This window comes from Struthio camelus, chromosome 1, assembly GCF_040807025.1.
Source record: "Struthio camelus isolate bStrCam1 chromosome 1, bStrCam1.hap1, whole genome shotgun sequence".
NCBI classification, from domain to species: domain Eukaryota; kingdom Metazoa; phylum Chordata; class Aves; order Struthioniformes; family Struthionidae; genus Struthio; species Struthio camelus.
The window spans coordinates 203,443,758-203,463,405 of record NC_090942.1 but is presented as its reverse complement, the minus strand read 5'-3'; the positions used below and the strand labels follow the sequence as shown (position 1 = coordinate 203,463,405).

The following is a 19,648-nucleotide window of genomic DNA, read 5'->3' as shown; positions in this document are numbered from 1 at the left end:
AGAGAGGAGAAAAACCAACATAAAATTGCACTGGAAACAGCTATACAAATCAAAACTTTTGGGGAGAAGGGAGTAAGAGGAATTGAATAGAAGGAAAGCGGAAGTGGGATACAGCAGAGAGTAGAGCACAGGAAAACTAACTTAGACAGTTTCATTCCGTCCATAAAAATCACCCTCACAATCCAAGTTTTTTGAAGGATTATTTTTAGTGCACACACAATACTTCAAAGAGCAGAACCTTAAAGTCTTGTGATAGGCTGTAAATGCCCTGATAACACACAGACTAACAGACCAACAGAGAGCACAGCTAGCTGCAGCAAGAGTACAAATCTGTGGTAGTGCTACCAGTATTTAGTAAAAATAAAAGAGGCACCTGCAAATGCAAGAGCACTTTAACAACACTGTTTTCTGCAATAACTGAGATCTTGCAACCTGTCAGCATCATTAAAAGTCAAGGGCCTGTGCTCAACAGTCAGAGGGACACCTCAAGGTAAAACAAGACTTTTACAGAAGTTCTGGTGATAGCCCCCATCTGGGCAACACTCAGAGGAGAAAGACCCTGCAAAAAGCAGTCCATAATGGCCCAGCACTGAATAAGTTCCAGCTTCGTTTCCTGCTCCAGTGCTGTCCATTCCTCCTGTGACTGGAGAGGTCTGTCCTGTCAGTGCCGCCCAAGAAACAAGAGAGGGAGGGAAGCTACCGTTTTCGACAGCTTTACTTTTGCAGTCCACCTACCCACCCTTTCGGGGTAGCAACAGCTCCTACGGAGACTAGTCCCTGAAGCATCTTGCATCACTTCCAAGTACTATTATAAAATGGCTTCATTCCTTTCAGCTCATTTTCTTGTAATTAAAGCTAGTTTAAAAAAAAGTAAAAAAGTCTTCAACATCTGCTGGTTTTGCAAGATTCATGAAGAAGCCCTGTCTGCACTAGGGAATCCAGAAGACTTGGTACCACGCCGTGACCAAGTGAAATCATTTCTCTTCACAGGCATTGATGCATATTAGATCATAATTTATGCCCTTAGGAGGGCAATGTCATAAGATCTGCTCTTAGCATCCTCCTAAGATCTGCTCTTAACACCCTTTTCAGAATTACTCTTAATAGTACTCCAAACAGAGTCAGATTACAGAGGGGTTACAATACATAACAGAACTATGTTATATTAAGAGAGATGCAGAGTTGACTTTCTTGCCTTTTCCTAGCAGATAAAAATCTGCACAAGCATTTGAAATTACAGACAGGAAAACAGCTCTAAGCAGGTGAAGAAACCACCACTAATTAAATCAAAAGTTGCAATTAAATATTACAGTAAAAGGATTTGAACACAATACACAGAAATATGAAGCAAAAATATATTTGTTAGGATACACACTATTGATTTACACTGGAATGTTACATACTACCTTGGCCATTAAGCGTAATTCTCTTTTGATGTTATTTTCTGCTTATAAAAACTTTATAAAGCTTATGAGAACTTTAGATTTCAAATGGAGAAGATTTAATACCTCATTTTCGGATCAAACTCTGATCTGAAGATCAGAGAAATACGTCTGCAGGATACCTGCGGCATTCCTTAGAACTGAAGGTACAACAAGTACGCAAGTAACCATTGTTAAAAGCCTAACAGTCAGGTTTCAAAGATACTGCCAGTCTCATTAATTAATTAAGCGTTTTTCTTCTCCAGTAGATCTAAGGCAGCCTGCTTCATTCGGATGGGCACTGCATCTGAATTAAAGCCAGAGATCTCGCTATACTGCGCCAACGGCATTTGTTTTGACAGGCTTCCTTAATGGAGGCATGGATCTTGCCTTCCACAAAAGAAACTGGGAAGTAAAACTATCCATATAAAAGTCAACAGTAAAGCACCATAGTAATCTGTAGTTTCCTGAAGTCTTCATGGCGCTTGGCTCTCCAATGTGCTGTAAAAACCCAGGGTAAAACAGCTTCTGCCTTGAAGAGCTTGGGTGGTTCTCCACTCTTTCACCTCTTCATTAAAAGATGAACAGATTCTACCAAGGTTCCTCCCTTTCAGTTTTCCCTGGATGTTCCCTACCAGGAAGTAAACTGGAGGGTTACCTCTAAATTCCCCTCTCTTTATGCAAGAGATGACAGACTGTCACCAATGGTCTCATACTCTGAAGTCAGCACACTGTGGACAGTGGAACTGCAAACCTACACTTATTATAAAAACGGGATGACTACTCAACTCCACCCACCATAGGCGGAAGTGAACTCTCAAACAGAAATCCTACCAGTCATTCTCTGTTTCTGCCGAAAAAGGTCAGAGTTTTATGAAAATAAAATTTGAACTTCTGGAACGGAACGATCCTTTTAGTCTAGCTTTTGTTCATAACTAAAAGAAGTGGGAGAGCGAGACTTCTGGAAGTTCTTTAGTCAATTTGTATTTCTATGAATACTACCCACTATAGCACACACCTGCCAAATGCAATATTAAGACTGAAGTAGAATTTGTCAATACGAGGCCGTAACCATTTTATCTGGACATTTAAAATTATACTGTATGGTCACTTTTGAAATGATTGTGCGTTTGCTCAGTTCTAACCAATCCTAAAGAATGAAGTTTTGAGGAATTTGGTAAGCTGTTTGGAAAACAGCAAGCAGTAGAACCACAATTCTTCCAAAGTGGTTCAGGTCATAGGGTGCGAGGAAGATGGTAAGATGAATATTCAACATCCTTTCAGGAATAAACAGAAAATGGTCTTGTGGATTTGCTGCATTTCTTTCTGTCTTCTCCTTTTTCTCTTCCGAGAAGGTGCTATTTTAAACACTAAAACTTAAACTGTTTAAAAATATTTGCAAATCTAAATCATGGTTGCATTACTCACAGGTCTTGTCATGATCTCAAGTTCTTGGTACTAGACACTCAACAAACTAGACCTCCCAATATTTACCTGTTTTTTTAGCACCATTTTACTCACTACAGAGACTTCACACATAAAGGGATACATTTAAAATCTATAATCCATAATACTAGTGTACAACAAGTTATTCAAATCTTCAAAAAACATTAAAAATATTACCTTTTTCTGCAGTCGAGGAAATGGTAACTGGAAGAGAAAAAAAAAAAAACAACGTGGTAAGTAAATCTGTACTGAATCAAGGTTTAGTTAAAAGTGGAGATAGCTGACTTGTCCCAAAGTATGCTTCAGCTGTTAATGGAGCTGCCCTACCCCTCTGGGAATTAATATTCCTTCTTCCAGTCACTGAGGACTGACTGGTGAGTCCGTGGAAGAGCTTGAAGAGATTCCATTCCCTACTCTAACTGAGCAAGCATATTCCTTTTCACAGACATTAACTAGATCATAATTCATACATGTTGCCTTTCAGATATGCACCTACCATGGCTTATGAGGCACTTAAAGAAAAGAAAACTCACAGGTATACAGTTGGAAGGCAGTAAATGAAATAAAAGAAGTTCTTACGAAAGTCCCTACGAAACCACGTTACTTGTATTCTACTTATGTCTCTCTCAAGCATTCCTCCAGCACTTCTCTCTTCCCTGTCACAACCTATTTTTGATTTTTCTTCCCCTGACCTGAATTCTTGAGGCACAGTTAAAACCTCTCCACTTCCTCCTCTCCTACACTGTCATTTCTTTTTATCCCAACAGCAAGTTCTACTGTTCAAATCTACCTTGTGTACCTGCCTGACTTGGGCATCCTTCTTCTCTCAGGCTTCTCCAAAACCTTCACGGTTCATTCATCAGGACATGTAAAATGCTGAACAGAAAGCAGCCGCCCTTATTGGTCACTCTGTTCTTACCACTCTCCTCGCTCAGACACTGAATTCCTGAAATTCAATAAGGAAGGGATCTTTTCCTGTCTCTTCATCTAATAAAGCAAATTTAAGCTTCTCGTCATCAACACTAGCAAAAGGTCAGCAGAGCACTGCCCGCCTGCTGCGGCTCACCTCTCTCCGATCGTCTCCTCTTGCCGCCAGCTCTGACATTTCTGCAGTCTGCGCACAAGTGCAGAAGTGCTTTTTCCTGATGCGCGCTACAGACCTAACTCTGCAGGGCTTCGACACTACTTTGGTCACAGCGGTGGCATGTTTCTCACTTAACGGTAGATATCTATAGCAAAGGAGTCTGCAACTATATTATGCAACCTAGCCTCTTTTTATAGCAAAGAGATGTAATGAGGTGATACCTCAACATACAGATTTTCCCTTTTTGCTCAGAAAGGTGATTTTTATCTCTTAAAATACTCACTCAGCACCCTCTATCTGCCCACGGAGGCCTCTAGGAAGTTAATGGAAAAGGTTTCGATTCCTTCCCCTAAAGGAGGAGGGAATTTATCGCTTAGAACAGAACACGGTTGGTTTCAAACTAAAGGAGGTTAATCCTAAAGAACAGCTTAATTTCACATTAGTTATGCATACTTGCACACCCTCCTCCTGGGTTTCTGTCTAGAGCACAGTCAACACAGAAAAACAGACCTGAGGCACATTACTGCCTACCTGCAGAGCATGTATATATTAGAATTGTGTCATGCAATAGTTTCAGTATTACTCTACTGCAAGCTACGGACGTCCTTATTTTTACAGCAAATGCTATACACGTTTTGCTTTAAAATTTTATTTTGTGTTTTATCTTCATTTCCTTGTTAATATTAAAGTTTTTAAACAACTCAACATAACACAAGAAGGGGAAGATGAGATAAAAAAAGGTGGAAATTGAAACAAGGTTGCTAGATAAAGTTTGTTTGCTCAGCTTCAAAAATTACCAGCATATTTTAGACTAAGCTTTGTCACTGGCTCCTGCTCTATCTTAAGTAAACATCTCTGCATAGAGTTGGACAAACATGCATTTCCCTAGACAAGAAATATAAAAAAATTCTTAATAATCCTCTAATGACATAGGAGAACATCGTTATCTATGAAATTACAGGATTTTAAAAGGGTAATTCTGGCTGAAGGGTTCCGTAATCTGTAGTCTCACTTCTGCTGTTAGTACAAAACACGAAATTCAGAGTCAATTTGATGCTAGAAGATTCAAAATAATGAGCAGTTTCTACATGCAGGAAAAAGTTTAACATTACATCACATATTATTACCTGTGAGACTTCATCAAAAATCCCTAAAGTAACTTCATAAACATTAATTAAAGCTTCACAGCACCAGGAAGATAATTTTCTCGTTCTTACCTAGGTCCCTTAGGTCAGAACGCAGAGCTATTAGACCGTGCAGAACAATTTTAGTTTGGCAAATTCCTGCAGTCTGAAGTAAAACCCAACAGTGAAACACTTCTGATTTTCATTCTATCTCACCATCATTACATTAAATAAAAAATTAGAGATGGCCAGTTCCCTTCTGCCTCAGAAGGGCATGTAAATTTTCTGACTCTGCTTCTACAGGTCACAGACAGTTCTGGGAGAAGGCATGCCCCGACCTCAACAAATAGCTGTAATCCTACCTAACATGGGCTCCCTCTCACTGATATTACTCCCATTCACAGATGGATTAAATGAAGAGCAACGCTGAGGCACAGAGCCTAGTAATTGTCCACAGTCATTTGGCAAATAAGTCAACAGTTTCACGCCATCTTTATCCTGTAACATGAAGACTTCCTTCAAATAAGTTAATATTTAATCTTTACATAAAGCAGAACCGTAAGCATTTGTTAGGCTGCAATGTAACAGGCAGCTTTGTACCATCAAGAAAACTATTCTAGCTTTCGAATTCTGCTTCAGGAAAAAACCAAAAAAAAAAAAGCAGAACAAGACATTACCACTGCGTCCCACCACTCCAGCCTGCAGTTTCAGTTACAAGTTCAGCTCAATTTTCGGCTTCCTCCTCTGTTGTTTCTAACTCGTTAGATAATGTTGTCAGCTTCCAGTGAAATGGATACCACTTCCACTTTAAACATTTCTAAAACATGGTTTCTTTTTGCGGGAGGGACAGGATGACAGACATCAAGCGGTGCTGCCTTTTTCCTTATTGATTTTTTGGAACAAAATAACCATAGCACGTGATTTATATGTTAATACCAGGAGGCAACAGCACTGCTCATTAGATTAGATGCACCAGCACAACCTAGTACCTTCAGCACTGCAGGCAAGACAAGCCTGTCATATTTCAGAAATGTAAGCACTGCAAATCAGCTTTTGTTTTCACAATTTCAAAACACTTCCTTTATCAGTCTATTGCTCAGCTACAAAAAGAAAAATAAAAGCAAAAACATTCTTAGGATTGGCTTCTTAATATTAGCTCTTTGGTTTCTAGAGACGTCTTAAAAAGTTCAAGCAAGATACTGCTACAAAAGGATAAAAATACAGCTAGGTAGTGACAACTGCAGTTTACTTCAGCCCTGCAAAGAGCCTAGAAGTATATACTCGTGCACACAGCTAGTTTCCACAACAGCCTCATAATTCCAAAGGATTCAGTGTTTCAGTGTTATAGCACTGAAGGTCTGCGAATAACGTGAACGTATCTCATCTGTTTGACTGCAGTGCAGAGCTGAACCTTGGCTATCGGAGGTGGTCTAAGGAAGGAGCTCAGTGAAGCCTCCCTGCGAAGAGAGGGAAACTGGCCTACACCACACTTCATGCTGCTGCAGCTTGTCCAGGGACATACTGGCCTACTGTGCTACGTCAGACAGTCCCACACCACGAAGCAGCTTACACATAGGCTCTCTGACACTTTGAGGTCACCTGCAACATGAAGCACTCAAAATTAAGCACGTGGTTTCACTTTCTACAGCCCAGTGTCTCCAAAATACACAATGTAGCATTTTATTAGGTTGGATTCAAATACATTTTAACTTGGTCAAGGTAGAGGACAAAAAGGGAATTCCAGGTTTGACTTTTGACACACGAAATAGTTGTCTGCAGTTTTCAGACGCTTGGGATCACCCCTGGGAGTAAAGGTACCTTTTTCTTTTATGATCCTGCTGTTCCTTATTCCTAGCCATTCCTCCTTAAATCGTTCTCCGTTATCTTTCATCTTGCCTATGTCACATTAATCAAAAGGGGTGGAAGCATACGTTACATCACAGAAAATAATCCTGCAGGCATAAGGGACATCATTGGATTGTATAATAAATGAGCCTGAGGGTAAAATGCCATTTGTCAGGAACAGCTAGCAGTTTTGGGTGCTTCCCTCTCGAAATACAATCTGACAGAGGTGCAAACTTCAGAAAGCGCTGAACATCCACCTTCAGAAAATTTCTTAAAGTTCCTTCAAGAAAGCCACCCAGAACATCTGATAAGTACATGTGTGTTTAGGGAGCTGGCTCGCTTACCATCTACAGGTTTATTTTCAGGATTACTACAAAGTATTCAGGTACCTTCCAAATCACTGCATGATATGAAAACAAAAAACAAAAAACAAAAAACCCCACCAAACACTCTCCTTTCTGAGCCAAGAGGTGAAACGATTGCCAAGACCTCACAAGATGCATGCTACAGGAAGACACATTCTCACTCAATCGCTGAGGAGAAAAAATAAAATCCCAAACCCACACACTACTCCCCTAAAAGGCTTATTCTAGTCAAACCCATTCTTTTAGAGTCAGATACTTTCTTTCCAGAGCAAGAAATTCAGCTACACGAAGAAGCATACAAAAGGAAGTGCTCTTGTTCCTTAGGCGCAATGCTTATTTCCTCCCTCCTCCTTTGCCCTCACACAGAGGTTCCTGTCCAAAGTCATATTCGGGTATTACAGTCTCTGCAAGAATCTCAAAAGTAAACTTCACATTTTGCCTGACGCTCCTCATGAGTGGAAAGAGAGTGATAAATGTGCAAGTGTATTCTTTCACCAGACGTACAGCCTTAACTTCTCTCAGTTTCTAAGGAAAAGGGTTAAATGTTATATATATGTACATATACACACACAGATCAATTTTTATAAAAATGTTATTTGTATATAAATTTTTATATTTGTTTATATATATATATACACACACACACACACATATACATATATATGTATATTTCCAGAAGTTACCGGTACTGAAACTCAACAGATACTCCCCACGGGCATGACCATGTCTACAAAGGTAAGCACCCCTTATGTCATTGCAAGTTTTTTACTTGTTCAGAGAAAGGTATTGAATAGAAAGTATAAACGAGATTCATGACAATGTAATTTCCATTTGCTAATACAGACTAAGCTCAATCATTCACATAAACATGGTAGAAACACTATTTACTGACACAACTGGGACAGGCATTTAGTGCATTTATATGACCAAACACTCATTTCACATCTGTTACAGACGCAGGCAGTGTCACTGCACTAAGACCTTAGCACTTCGCCACTGGTCTCCAAAAGACATACTTCTGTGACCTTGCTAACCGAGCGATTCTTGTTTCCTGACTGGCAGTCACCTACTAGTGCTTTCTTCCCTATGCAGCAGGGAGTTGTTTTTAGACAAATGACTCAAGATCACAGAGCTGACAGCATCACGTGGCCAAAAGCCAACACAATAAGATGCTGCCAAGCAATGCACACACAGCCTTTCCCTGCTGAAAGGCTATGGGGGCCCGGAATCCCATACATGTCTTGTCACCGGCTAGAATGAACGTCCTGGGCAGAAATACCAAGCTACAACTGTTTTACCTTAACATGTTGCTGGCTTGATGGCATTTTTACTCAGGATAACCAGCAACAGGACGCAGGTTTCTCCCCAATGCACTGCTAGGCCATTAATAAAGCAGAGACATTTTTTTGAAATGCGAAGCAGGAGGAGTGGCTCCGCAGGCCTTTGTGCCACATCAGCATAAAGAAACGCAAGTTGCTGCACTGCGCGCCCCCACACTTTCCAGGACCGGTCTGCAGCACAGGCGCACCATCACCCAGAAGGTCCCGCACAACACTTACCTCAAAGGCATCATCTGTAATGGACACCTCTTCTTACTGCAGGGGTGTAAGAAGTTACCCAAATATCTACCCACCCTCCTGCAGGAGACAGAAGTAGTAAAAGTGAGCATTTGCCTTCCCCAGGCACTCCAATTCAGTCTATCATCTTAAGTTTAAGCTTGAAGGCAAGTTTGAGTGCAGACAAACAGCAGAGAATTACACTGATGAAGACGTCAGTGAATGGCCTTTTTGCTGTCCTGGCTTACAGAGTCAGTCACAAGATGGGAAAGAAAGTCTGCCAGGGGCCACTAATAACTTAAAGTAGTGTAGTAATTTCCACAAGCACATAAGCTAGAGCCCAGACTCCTCATGGACACCGCAGAGCAACATCACTCGAGCAAGTGACGCTGCCTTCAAGTGATCACCACGTGATGGATGCCTTCAAGGCATTGGGGGGAGCGGAAAGGAAGGAAAAATCTGAGATGGAGGGAAAAGGGGGACAAAAACAGCCAGCGAAGAGATGCCTTGCTGCAAGTGGGGGGTTGTTTGTTTGTTTGCCAGCATAAACACCATCGCAATTTTATGATCACGACCATCATCTCCACTGCTAGAGGATTCAAAGAAGCATATTCACTGTGACAGGTAAGGTGTATTAATTCTCCACATAAGGCACTTTAACCTTTTACAGTTGCACAGTGAGGACTTTATTTTTTTTTTTTTTAAATTATGTGTTACCAACCATGGTTACAATTTGTTGTATGGCTAAAACAACATTAACAAAATTCTTTAACTAGAAGAAGAGTAGCCACAAGGCTTCTTGCCCAGGAAACATTCTCTTATCATAGTAACAAAGAAAGTTTTTACTTATGCAAGGCCTTTTCAGCCTCAATGCAGAGAGTATGTGCATAAATACAAACAGGGCTACAGCAGCAATTAGCATAATCAATGCAAGATTCTCCTTGGGTACTGAGTTACATTTGGCAATGAATTAAGGCATGACAACTGAAAAGATTTCTACCGTCTATTCTGGGAACAGTAAATTCTGCTTTGCCATTTTCACAGTTGGAGAACACAGCTACAAAGGCAGCTGACTTCTGGAATCCACTAAATCCTCCAGATGACTCCTCACCTCTGCCTCTGCAAAATAATTCTCAAAAGTAATGCCCAAGGCCTGTCAGTGGTTTCCTTCCTCAGTGTATCTATATATTTCAAAGGATCCCAAAAGCGAGAGCTACACTCGGTTTGTTTGCAGAAAGAAGTGTTGCCAAGTTAAGAATCTTCACAATCCCATAACCGTGTCTGCGTTTGGAACCATAACGTATTAAGATATGTTATCAGCCCACATAACTAAAAGCTTTTTCTGGAAGTAGCATATGCCATTACTATTCAGTTGCAAAAACTTATGAGTTTTGTTGTCCCTGAAAAGCACTATTCACTTTTAATTAACCATAATTGCACATACAAAACGCCAGAAGAAACCTAACTTGTAACTTGTTTTTCCATCAGCTATTTAATCACAAGTGCTAGGTGCATTTTGATACATTTTAAATACTAAAATTACTTCTATATGATTTCCTCAGCTTTGTAGAAAAATTACTGGTCTTTCTTCTTTCAGATCTTCCCCCAAAATTCTGCTCTTATCACAATCACTTTCAAACCACTGGACAGTAAAGCTTTAAGTGCTGCATGTAAGTTGTTTCCAATATTGCCTTTAAGCTCTTATACAAAGCCAAAAGAAAACATGTTTTCGTCTTGAAAGACAAGAGATCTATCAATTGCATAAGTCAGTGAGCTGTAAAGGAATCCCTCTGCCCCTTCTGGCACCTGGAGGGATGCGGGCGGGAGAAGAAAGGCACAGAAAGTCAGAAGCAGCTGAGTAGAGCCAGCTTAAGTCCACACCATAAATTACACAAATTAATCACATTTGCATTTGAAGGAGGGGTATTTACACTTAGGCCGGCCAGATCGAGCTCATAGTAACACTGCACTCAAGTATCTGTATTTGTGAATGGGCTTTTTGTGTTAGGAATAACTCCAGCTGGTTCCGTAGTTAACACTGTATGAGAACACTTGCAAGAGATATGAGACACAAATAAGATAATCAGCTAGTGTTGACAGAATCCAAGCATCATGTGTTGTACCCAGTTTGTCTTCTATACCCTTCACAAGATTAGATGTTCTAGAGGTAATACCAGAAACCATCAATACATGTAAGTTAAAAACAAAAAACTAAACAACCCTCTTCCCCCACCCAAAACCCCCTCAAAAAGCAACACATTCTCATACCAAAAATTTTGAGGTAATTAGGGAATTATCATTGCTTATCAAAACAGAAAGCCTCTTCACTAATTCATACTTATAATCATCAGTCAATACTTACCTTGAATACTAAGGTCATGAATACCTTACAGCTCAGGATGCTACTAACAAATCCAGTTTTCTCCTGTACTTATGCACCCTTCTTGCAGCAAGTTTTTCTTCAAACACTAGACTAGATTAAAAAAAAATGCTTATAAATTTCATCACAAACTATCAGGCAGTCTCTTTTGGAGAGGAAGATTTTGCTGTTGCCAAGTTCATCTAATAATGGGAGAAACCAAACAAACAGGTCAGCAAACAGATCTTCTCTCAAGCATCAGGTTACCAGACTTCTCAAATGAAGCTTTAAGTTCAAAATTTTTTTGTAATGCTGATCAGCTTTGATCAGCCTTTGCCACCTAAGATTAAATACAGAACTGCCTACGGTGAGCAGAGTTAATTTTTTGCCAGCAATACATTAACAACATAGCAGATAATATAGTAATTGACATGAAGAATTGACATTTCACCAAGAAATTTCTAAAGCCAGCTTTTGAATAGGGTCATTGAAGGAATTTTTGTTTTGAAAAGCATGTCATTGTCTATTAGTTGTGGGAAAGTTTAATAGTTGGGAATTCATGCCTTTAAAACACCAGACTTGTAAATATTAAAGGTGGAATTAATAGAGGTTCAAAGTCTTTTATGATTTGGAGAATCTGTCCATACACGGCTCATCAAGCTGGTTTATAACAAATGCTGCCATCTTTTGACGATAGAGGCTTCACTACTTGTTCTTCTGGTGAAACAAAACGTCACTCGTTAAAGCTTGCTCTGGTTGAAATACCTTGGGACAAACCCTGGCTGCAGCTAAAGCTACTTCCTCTAGTTTCTTTGCAAAAAGCAAGACAACAGAAGAACCAGGCGCTGGAGAGGGGAAAAAACCTTAAGGATAACAGGACAGAAAGTGTTCGCTAGAAGACAGGATTAGAAGGACATGCTTTTGCTGCACCAGATCTTATTTAACTGCTAGACCAGCCAGGATCATAAAAAGCTCACTTGCAGCAGAAAGACTGCATGAGCTGCTGCAGAGGGATTTCTAGATACCCCAGAAAGTCTTAGCAGAAACTGAGAAAGGACTCCAGAGTAAACAGAAGGAGGCATATATAAACAGGAGAACAAAACCTACGCCTATGTATTTTTCATTCAGTAAATACTGCATAAAAAAAAAAAAAATCCTCCACGTTCACCTGCCTGCTGACTGTTCACCACATGTTCTTGGCAAGTATTAACTCAGTGCTTTGTAAACGGGTTGGCTGAACTACTACAGATCCTAACACAGCGCGTGCCGAGGGAAGAAACAGTACTGCCTACACCACCTCAGAGAGGCATTAGAGCACCCGTGGCAAAGCACTGGATGGCACACAGCTGGATTGGCAAGCTGCCTAGTAAGAAACTTATAAAGAGTTTCATGCATGTGCATGACACCTAAGAGAATCAACTTTTGCTATCATCTTCCTAGGATATCGTATATTGTACTACAGTTGTAAGAGTATCTGTATTTCCAGGTAGAAGTAATGGAGAGTGCACTAGTGGGAAATAACTTGTTTGTGAAGACCAATAAATGATTGCCATTGTTTAACGCATAAATCAGGACACACTAACTTGCATGCAGTTAGATCAGAAAAATGATCACTCTCAAATGTCTAGAACCAAGTTCAAGATGACCCCGACCTTCAAAACCGCTATTTCCTGAGAAGCTACAAAGAAACATAAAACCGGATGGGCTCAGGAGGTGCAGACCACAGTGAAGCTGTGCAGAGAGCAGAGAACACTGTCACACAGCGGGACAGGTTGCAATTCCAAAACTGAGCAGCTGAGGTGCAGAAGCGCAGCTCCTGATATTGCACGCTTACCTAACAGCTTTCCCAGACCTCATCGCCGCTCACAAACATATCTCCTTTTCCACTCTAAAAGCTTCTTAGCAATAGTGTCTCCCAGATGCCTCTGCAAACGTGGGAAGAGGGAGCAAACGGGATCATTAAAAGTTTGAGAACCTCCGCAGAAAGAAAGCCTCGTAAAATAGATAAAATAATTGAAACTAATGCTGAATAGTCCTTAAACTCTCTTTTGTTAAACACGTCTAAATTATGAATTACTACAAAAGTTCAAGCCTACAGTCTGCACTGCTGGCTTTACTACAGCAGACAACTACCCTGCAATATCATAGCAAGCCCTATCTTTATATGCAATTACTTGACTAAATTCAAGGTTTAAAAAAAAAAAAAAAAAAAAAAAGCAGTAGATGAAACTGATTGAAAATATATGTACACACAAAAGGAAGAAATTATAAATCTCCAGAAATACCCTATACATGGCTTGCATCTTTTTCTGGATTCCATGAAAAAGACTTACAAGCTAGATATTTATCATTTTTCAAAACGGAAAACACAATTCTGTTCTGTTTTGGGCTCCTTTGCCACGTTCAGGTAAACCTGAACGTTACAAACCCATAGATCTGAAAACCTTCAGGTATCATCAGTCCCAGTAATGTGGTGATACCCTTCACTTCTCTGTTTTTCATCCAAACTTGACGAACCCAAAAACAGTGACTACTTGTCAGGAAGAATGCTACACTAAGATTCTCTGCATTCACAGTAAGAAAAGACAGCAACCGAGACACAAGTTAAGTTTTTAAGACTACCACAGACAACTGTCAATCAACTTGTAAAATGACTTTCTGTTCAGCTCATTTCAAACAAATCAAGTCTGTTCCTCTCAAGGTTATATTCATTTAATCTAATCTTTGTTTCATTCTCTCCGCAGTAATAGATTGTCTAATTCCAGATGAACTATTTCCAACTTGAAAATTGTCCCAGAGAAGCAAAAAAAAGTATCTCCCTGCTAAGTGCTTCACAATACAGGCACATGAATCCCCTACTTTGAAGACAAACACATAAGGATGCACAACGTGAGCATCACAAACAAAAAACGTATATAAACAACTCACTCTCTCTGTAATTCATACAATTAAAACTGGTTGTGTGTCATGTTCAAGACAACATTGCACGTATCTAGTGTCAGAGAGAGACTCTGATAGAAATTGCAGAGGCAATGCAAGAAGTCCTAATATGATACACAGTGAAACTATTTGCCTGGAAAATGACCGAAAGGATGTGACTAAACGCTATCACCACGAAAGGAGACATTTGCAGGCAGTATTTTTGATGGTGTAAGAGATGAGGGAGAAGATAAATTATGCCACAGAAATAAAATGATCAATTTTTCTTCAACAATCTTGTACTAGTAAGACAATGTTAATACTGAAAAGGGAGTATGAATAAGGAATGGATGAGCCATTTGGCCTTTTGAGAAAAGGGAAAAAGCAGATGTTTGACATGCTGCAAAGGAGGAGGCTGCAGAGCAGGAAGAATTTGATTTTTTAGCACAGATAGGAGGGAGATGGTCAAAGGTTATGCAGGACACACTCCACAGAGGATTTCTTTGGGGGGGGGAGGGAAAGGGGGGCAGAAGAGAGGAAAAGTCCTTTTTTTTTTCTTGGCACAGGAGGGGTTAAACATATCCCACAGAAAATAATTCAGTGACAGAAGAAGGGGGTGGAACTGGAGAAGTGGCTAAAAGAGGAGATGCATCTCTTGCTGTCTCATTATCCCTCTTACACCTCATTCACCCTGTTGGAGACTCAGCTCATGGAGCAGGGTATTGTTATTTCTTGAACATTTTTATTAAGTTCCAGACATACTAGTCAGAGAAAACTGGATATTCTTGCCCTGTTACAGGAAAAATATATATCAGGGTAGGAAAAAAAAAAAAAAACAGGTTAATAACTGAGCTGAGAACTCCACAAAAGCTGTTTCAGGAAACTACAGCTTATAACATTTGGAAAGAAAATACATCCAGCATATACGTATACATACATACATATATGTATATATACACATACACACACATAGATATCTATATGCTGGATACAGCATATATTGTCATCAGCTGTAGGACATCTGTTGACCAAAAAGAAACACAGTCGGATAAACACTGATGTACTGAATGGGGTAAAAATCAAACCCAGCAAACCCTCAGCATTTACAGGAATAATTTTAGACAGACAGTTAAGATTTCTGCTATTCCTGTTTTCCATCACAGACAGCCTCAAGTTCCAAAGTAAAAGATAACCAGTACTGTTTAAGTGTTTCACCTGCTGCAGTTGTAAGAAGAACTCAGCTCATGTACCTGTTTCTGTAACTCCATAAATTCTATGAATACGGGAAACACATCTACATTAACTCATAAAAATATAAGCTACTAGAGAAAAAATTTTCATTCTTTAGATTTCAATAGATAGCAGAACCTGAAGTTCACAGTACACTGAGCACCAATGACCTCAAAGTAATGTCTATTTAAAGCATACACTTGAAATTCCGGTGCTTTTATTGCGTAGTGTTTTCCAGGAAAACTGGGAGACTAAAAAGTCGTATGCTAATAGATGAGGTAATATAAAACCTGATTAAAAGCGGAAATGAATTTTAAATTCAGAACTGTTTTAACTCCAAACGCACACTCAAGGCTTCTAAAGTTGGCATCAGAGAACAAAATTGAGAGAAGTTACTTTTCATGATCTTTAATACTCATGCTGGCCAAATCCTTTTAAGTAACAGATAAAAACTTTACAGCTCACATCTAAAAGTCAATCAGCAAATGCTCCAGTGAAGACAAAGACCAGCCGATTGCAGTTGTGCCTGAAGAGAAAGCCTTCAAGCAGAGCTCTTAGTTTGTGTCAGATAACTGTCCTCAGCTCCCAGCTTTTCCTAAATTCCTCTCCTCTGCTACCCCAAAACTTTATAGCCCATTGGCTAATTTCACGTTTTGAAGTGCAATGGATGTCTCACATCAATCATACTTCAGAAAATTTAATGAAAGCTGTTGGATGGGTAGAAGAGAAAAATTTGCGCTTCCTTTTAGGAAATAGCTGCTTTGAGCTCCCATGTTTTCTGTTTTGCCTACTGGAGGGCTAATCAACATCACTACACCGGCCACTACACTGTGCTACTTCTTGCCCGAATGATACTAGGAAAAAAAAGGACAGAAGAAACAAGGATACTGCATATCTGCGAGGAATGTTTAGCAGATATAGGGGAAAACTGAAGATAGAGGGTGAGGTGGGGGAGAGACTGAAGATGAAGGGCGGGCGGGTGAGGGGAAGAAGGCTGAAGTTATTCTGCTGCAGAAGAGCAGAAAAAAGCAGAAACAAGGCAACTCCCTAAGAAATCAAGCTGAACTAGTTTTGTTGCTCTTGGAACAATGTTTTCATTACAGGACTGCCAAGGGAGCACATTTTATACCATATAAAGGGCACATGCCCACCCTTCCTTATAAACTCGTATGACCAGCACAGTGGGGAGCACCATATAAGTAGCTTGATAAACTTTCTGCTCAATCTGGGCATCTGATTTGTCAAAACATTTGCATCCAGTCTGAGTATCTCAACAGGAATTACATTTATTCATAGCAGCAGAAGAGGTTCTCATATAAGATGATAATATGCATGCCTGAGCTAAGATGCTAAAATAGTATCAATTCAAAAACAGTTGAATTTCTTGATTTTGAAACTCACAGATGATGCATATAAACACAGTTAACTGTTACTAACGATCTAAAGTAAGCGTTTACTTAGCTGCTCATTTTCTTGAATAGTAGCCTCCTTTCCTACTGGGATGTTTTTGCATGTATAACATGCAAATACTGTGCTATACTGTTGATACTTTAGCTTTTTCTGGAGTCAAAAATCAGAAGTTACCAACATGCTACTGTTAATATGACCTTGCCATTCTTGTTAGCTACTGCATTAACATTTTTAGTACAGATATCTTCCACAGAGGCAGATGGAATTCCTTTTCCTTTGTTTATGCAACAGATTCTTCAAACAACAGATCAGCATGTGCTTCTTATGTGGACTACGCTTTGGGGAAAAATCAGAGAACTCTTTACTTAGAAGAGCTGTTGCAGTCTCCTAGAATAGTAAGAAGGAGTTACATTTGTATCATTAACACACAGTTAGGAATCCCAAATTACAAACACTTTCTTTGCCAAGATTTTAGACTCGTTAGACATTACACAGTATTAAAAAAAAAAAACACCCCAAAGCCTTTCTTAAGTAGATGCAATGAAAGAAAAATGAAAGAACATGCAACTAACTACTCTAGTGGTCTTCAGAATCCCAATTTTCCAAACTTATTTTGTACAGATTTTGGAAAACGTTAAGGATGAAAACACTTATGCAAACTTCAAGAGTGGTAACTGCTTAAAAAAGCAGATCTCTTTATAAGTATCACCCAGCAGAAGAGCCAGGACTACACTTCTCAGAACATATAGTGCTAGCAATAGAAGTAAAAACGATAACCCGAATAAGACTAATTTTTTTAATAAAATCAGCCAATACACCTCAGTAACGATCTGCAGGCAACTCATCCGGAAATAACTTCTTTCTCTCACGCAGCTCCTAGCAGTGCATATTGCATGGCCAAATTTTGCTAGCTTTTTAGCAAAAGGGTTGGTTGCCTGGCAGGAGATGGACTGGCCTCGCTCATCAGCTCCTACTACCTGCATCAAGATAGTGTCTTCTGATCATGGTCAAACCTGCCTGGATTAAAGCTAACCACCTATAAAAAGGTTTAGAAGATGGCGGGATTGGCACTAAAATGTAAGTTGGCCATAAACGAAAACCATCCGCAAGAGAAGAGATCACAAATTCTGAGTTTCTGAGGGATGTGGAAACCAGAAACAATCAGCTCAATTCACTATCAACATAGAATACAGCCATTGTTTACAAAGCAATCTTGAAAGCAAAACATGTTTTGATAGAAAGAAAGAGCACATAAGGTAGATTTAAACTAATGAAAAGCTATTTAAAAACATTGGTTATCAGTTCTTGCAAACAGAGCTCAGTGCAAGTTATATGTAAAAAACACAGTTTAGGAAGAAAGTGGTCATTCATCTGTTTCCACTTGAAAACATTTAAAGAAAATGTGAATGAGATATTGCCTCAAGTCTTCTGCAGTTCCTTCAGTTACATGTGTTCATAGATTTTTTTTTCACTCTCCTAACATTCCCTTAACTCCTATGCAGCTGGTGAGAAATGGTTTTTTTGTTTTTTTTTTTAACCTTTCCAATTAGCTTAATAACTACTTTACCTGAGGGATCACAATTACATAGCAATAGTGGTCTATACAAGCCAACGTTTACTACTGTGCAACAGCAATGCTTCAGAGAGATAGCGATGCTGGCAGTTTCAGTGGGCAGAAAACAACAGAAGAGCTCACACTGTGAATCTCCTTCCATGTCCTCCATACCAGTCCTTCTAAGTGTTTACACTAGTACCTAAATAATATAATTTATGGCTATAGAAGAGGTATAATCAAGTAAATACATAAAAACCATGAATTACAGAGCAAGTCTGAGTCTACCAGACACCAAAACCAAGAACTTGGGCAATACGTGAACATAGCAGAACAGGGTGGGGCAAGCTGTACAAAGAAGCAAAACTGAAAGGAAAAGGGTGATGTGATAAAAAAGCAACCCCAACCTTACTCTACCATATACCTCTTTGATTATTAGGAACATTTTGTGACACAAAAGCTTGGTTTCTCACTAACTGAATACATATGTTTAGCCTTTAATACAGTGAGCAGGAACTGCAAGGAAAAAAAAAAACCAGGATGGGAGAAATAGTTGGAGAAATTAAGCCTTTCTTTCTTCCTGTCTCCTTGTGTTGTTAGTTTCACAACAACTAGCTATTCTTTAGGAATACCCTTGAAAAAGTCACTGATGTCTATGTAGCTTCAGCTTCTGTTTTACTCACAGTATTTACTCCAAGTTTTCTATTATGTCTTCTCTCTTTTTTTTTTTTTAAACTTCCCTTCTTCCATCTGTCATTCAGTGGCCTTTACTCAGTCATATGTCACTTGCATACTGCGTCTTTCTCCAAGGAAAGGGACTCAGAAGTGCAACAAATTGCAAGCCCTACTTCTGCACTTGCTGTGTGTGCACACCTGCAGAGAACACTGACACTTCATTTATTAGTGGTGCACTAAAGGCATATCCTTGCTCTTCCTCATAGTACCCAGTGCAGTAATTCTCAAACCAAAATAAAGCATATGGAGCACAGGAAGAAAGTAAACATGCTTGCCAAGAGAAACAGAGGCTCCTGTATTTTGCTATAAACCCTCTCTATGCTGGTTTGAACTCAACTGCAGTGAGAAGAGCACAAAAAGAAAAAAAACAAGAAATAAAATACTGCCTTTTCTCTGCCTTGTTGATGACTCAACCTTTTATCAAGAGCAGTGAACAAAATACAGTAGAAGCTTAAAAAGTCAAAGAGCTAACTATTAGTCACAGGAAAGCAACCACCTTCGTCACCAAGCATGATTCTGACAGGTAACGAATCTGGGATTTGCTGAGAGCAACACAAACATGAAGTAGTTTTCTTACTAAGGATCATTATTTCTCTATCAGC

General features: G+C 39.5%; 1 protein-coding gene across 3 annotated transcripts in view; it reads right to left on the bottom strand.

Moving 5' to 3' along the window:
- Nucleotides 1–19,648, bottom strand: part of ZDHHC20 (zinc finger DHHC-type palmitoyltransferase 20) — a 50,163-nt gene that overhangs the window by 28,011 nt on the left and 2,504 nt on the right. For 2 of the 3 annotated variants that reach the window (XM_068930246.1, XM_068930247.1), the window contains exon 2: nucleotides 3,045–3,071. In XM_068930246.1, the coding sequence (XP_068786347.1) occupies nucleotides 3,045–3,071 (27 nt within the window). Of the gene's footprint in view, nucleotides 1–3,044; nucleotides 3,072–3,666; nucleotides 3,814–19,648 lie in introns of those variants that run through there. The other variant, XM_068930248.1, reaches the window with a different exon arrangement.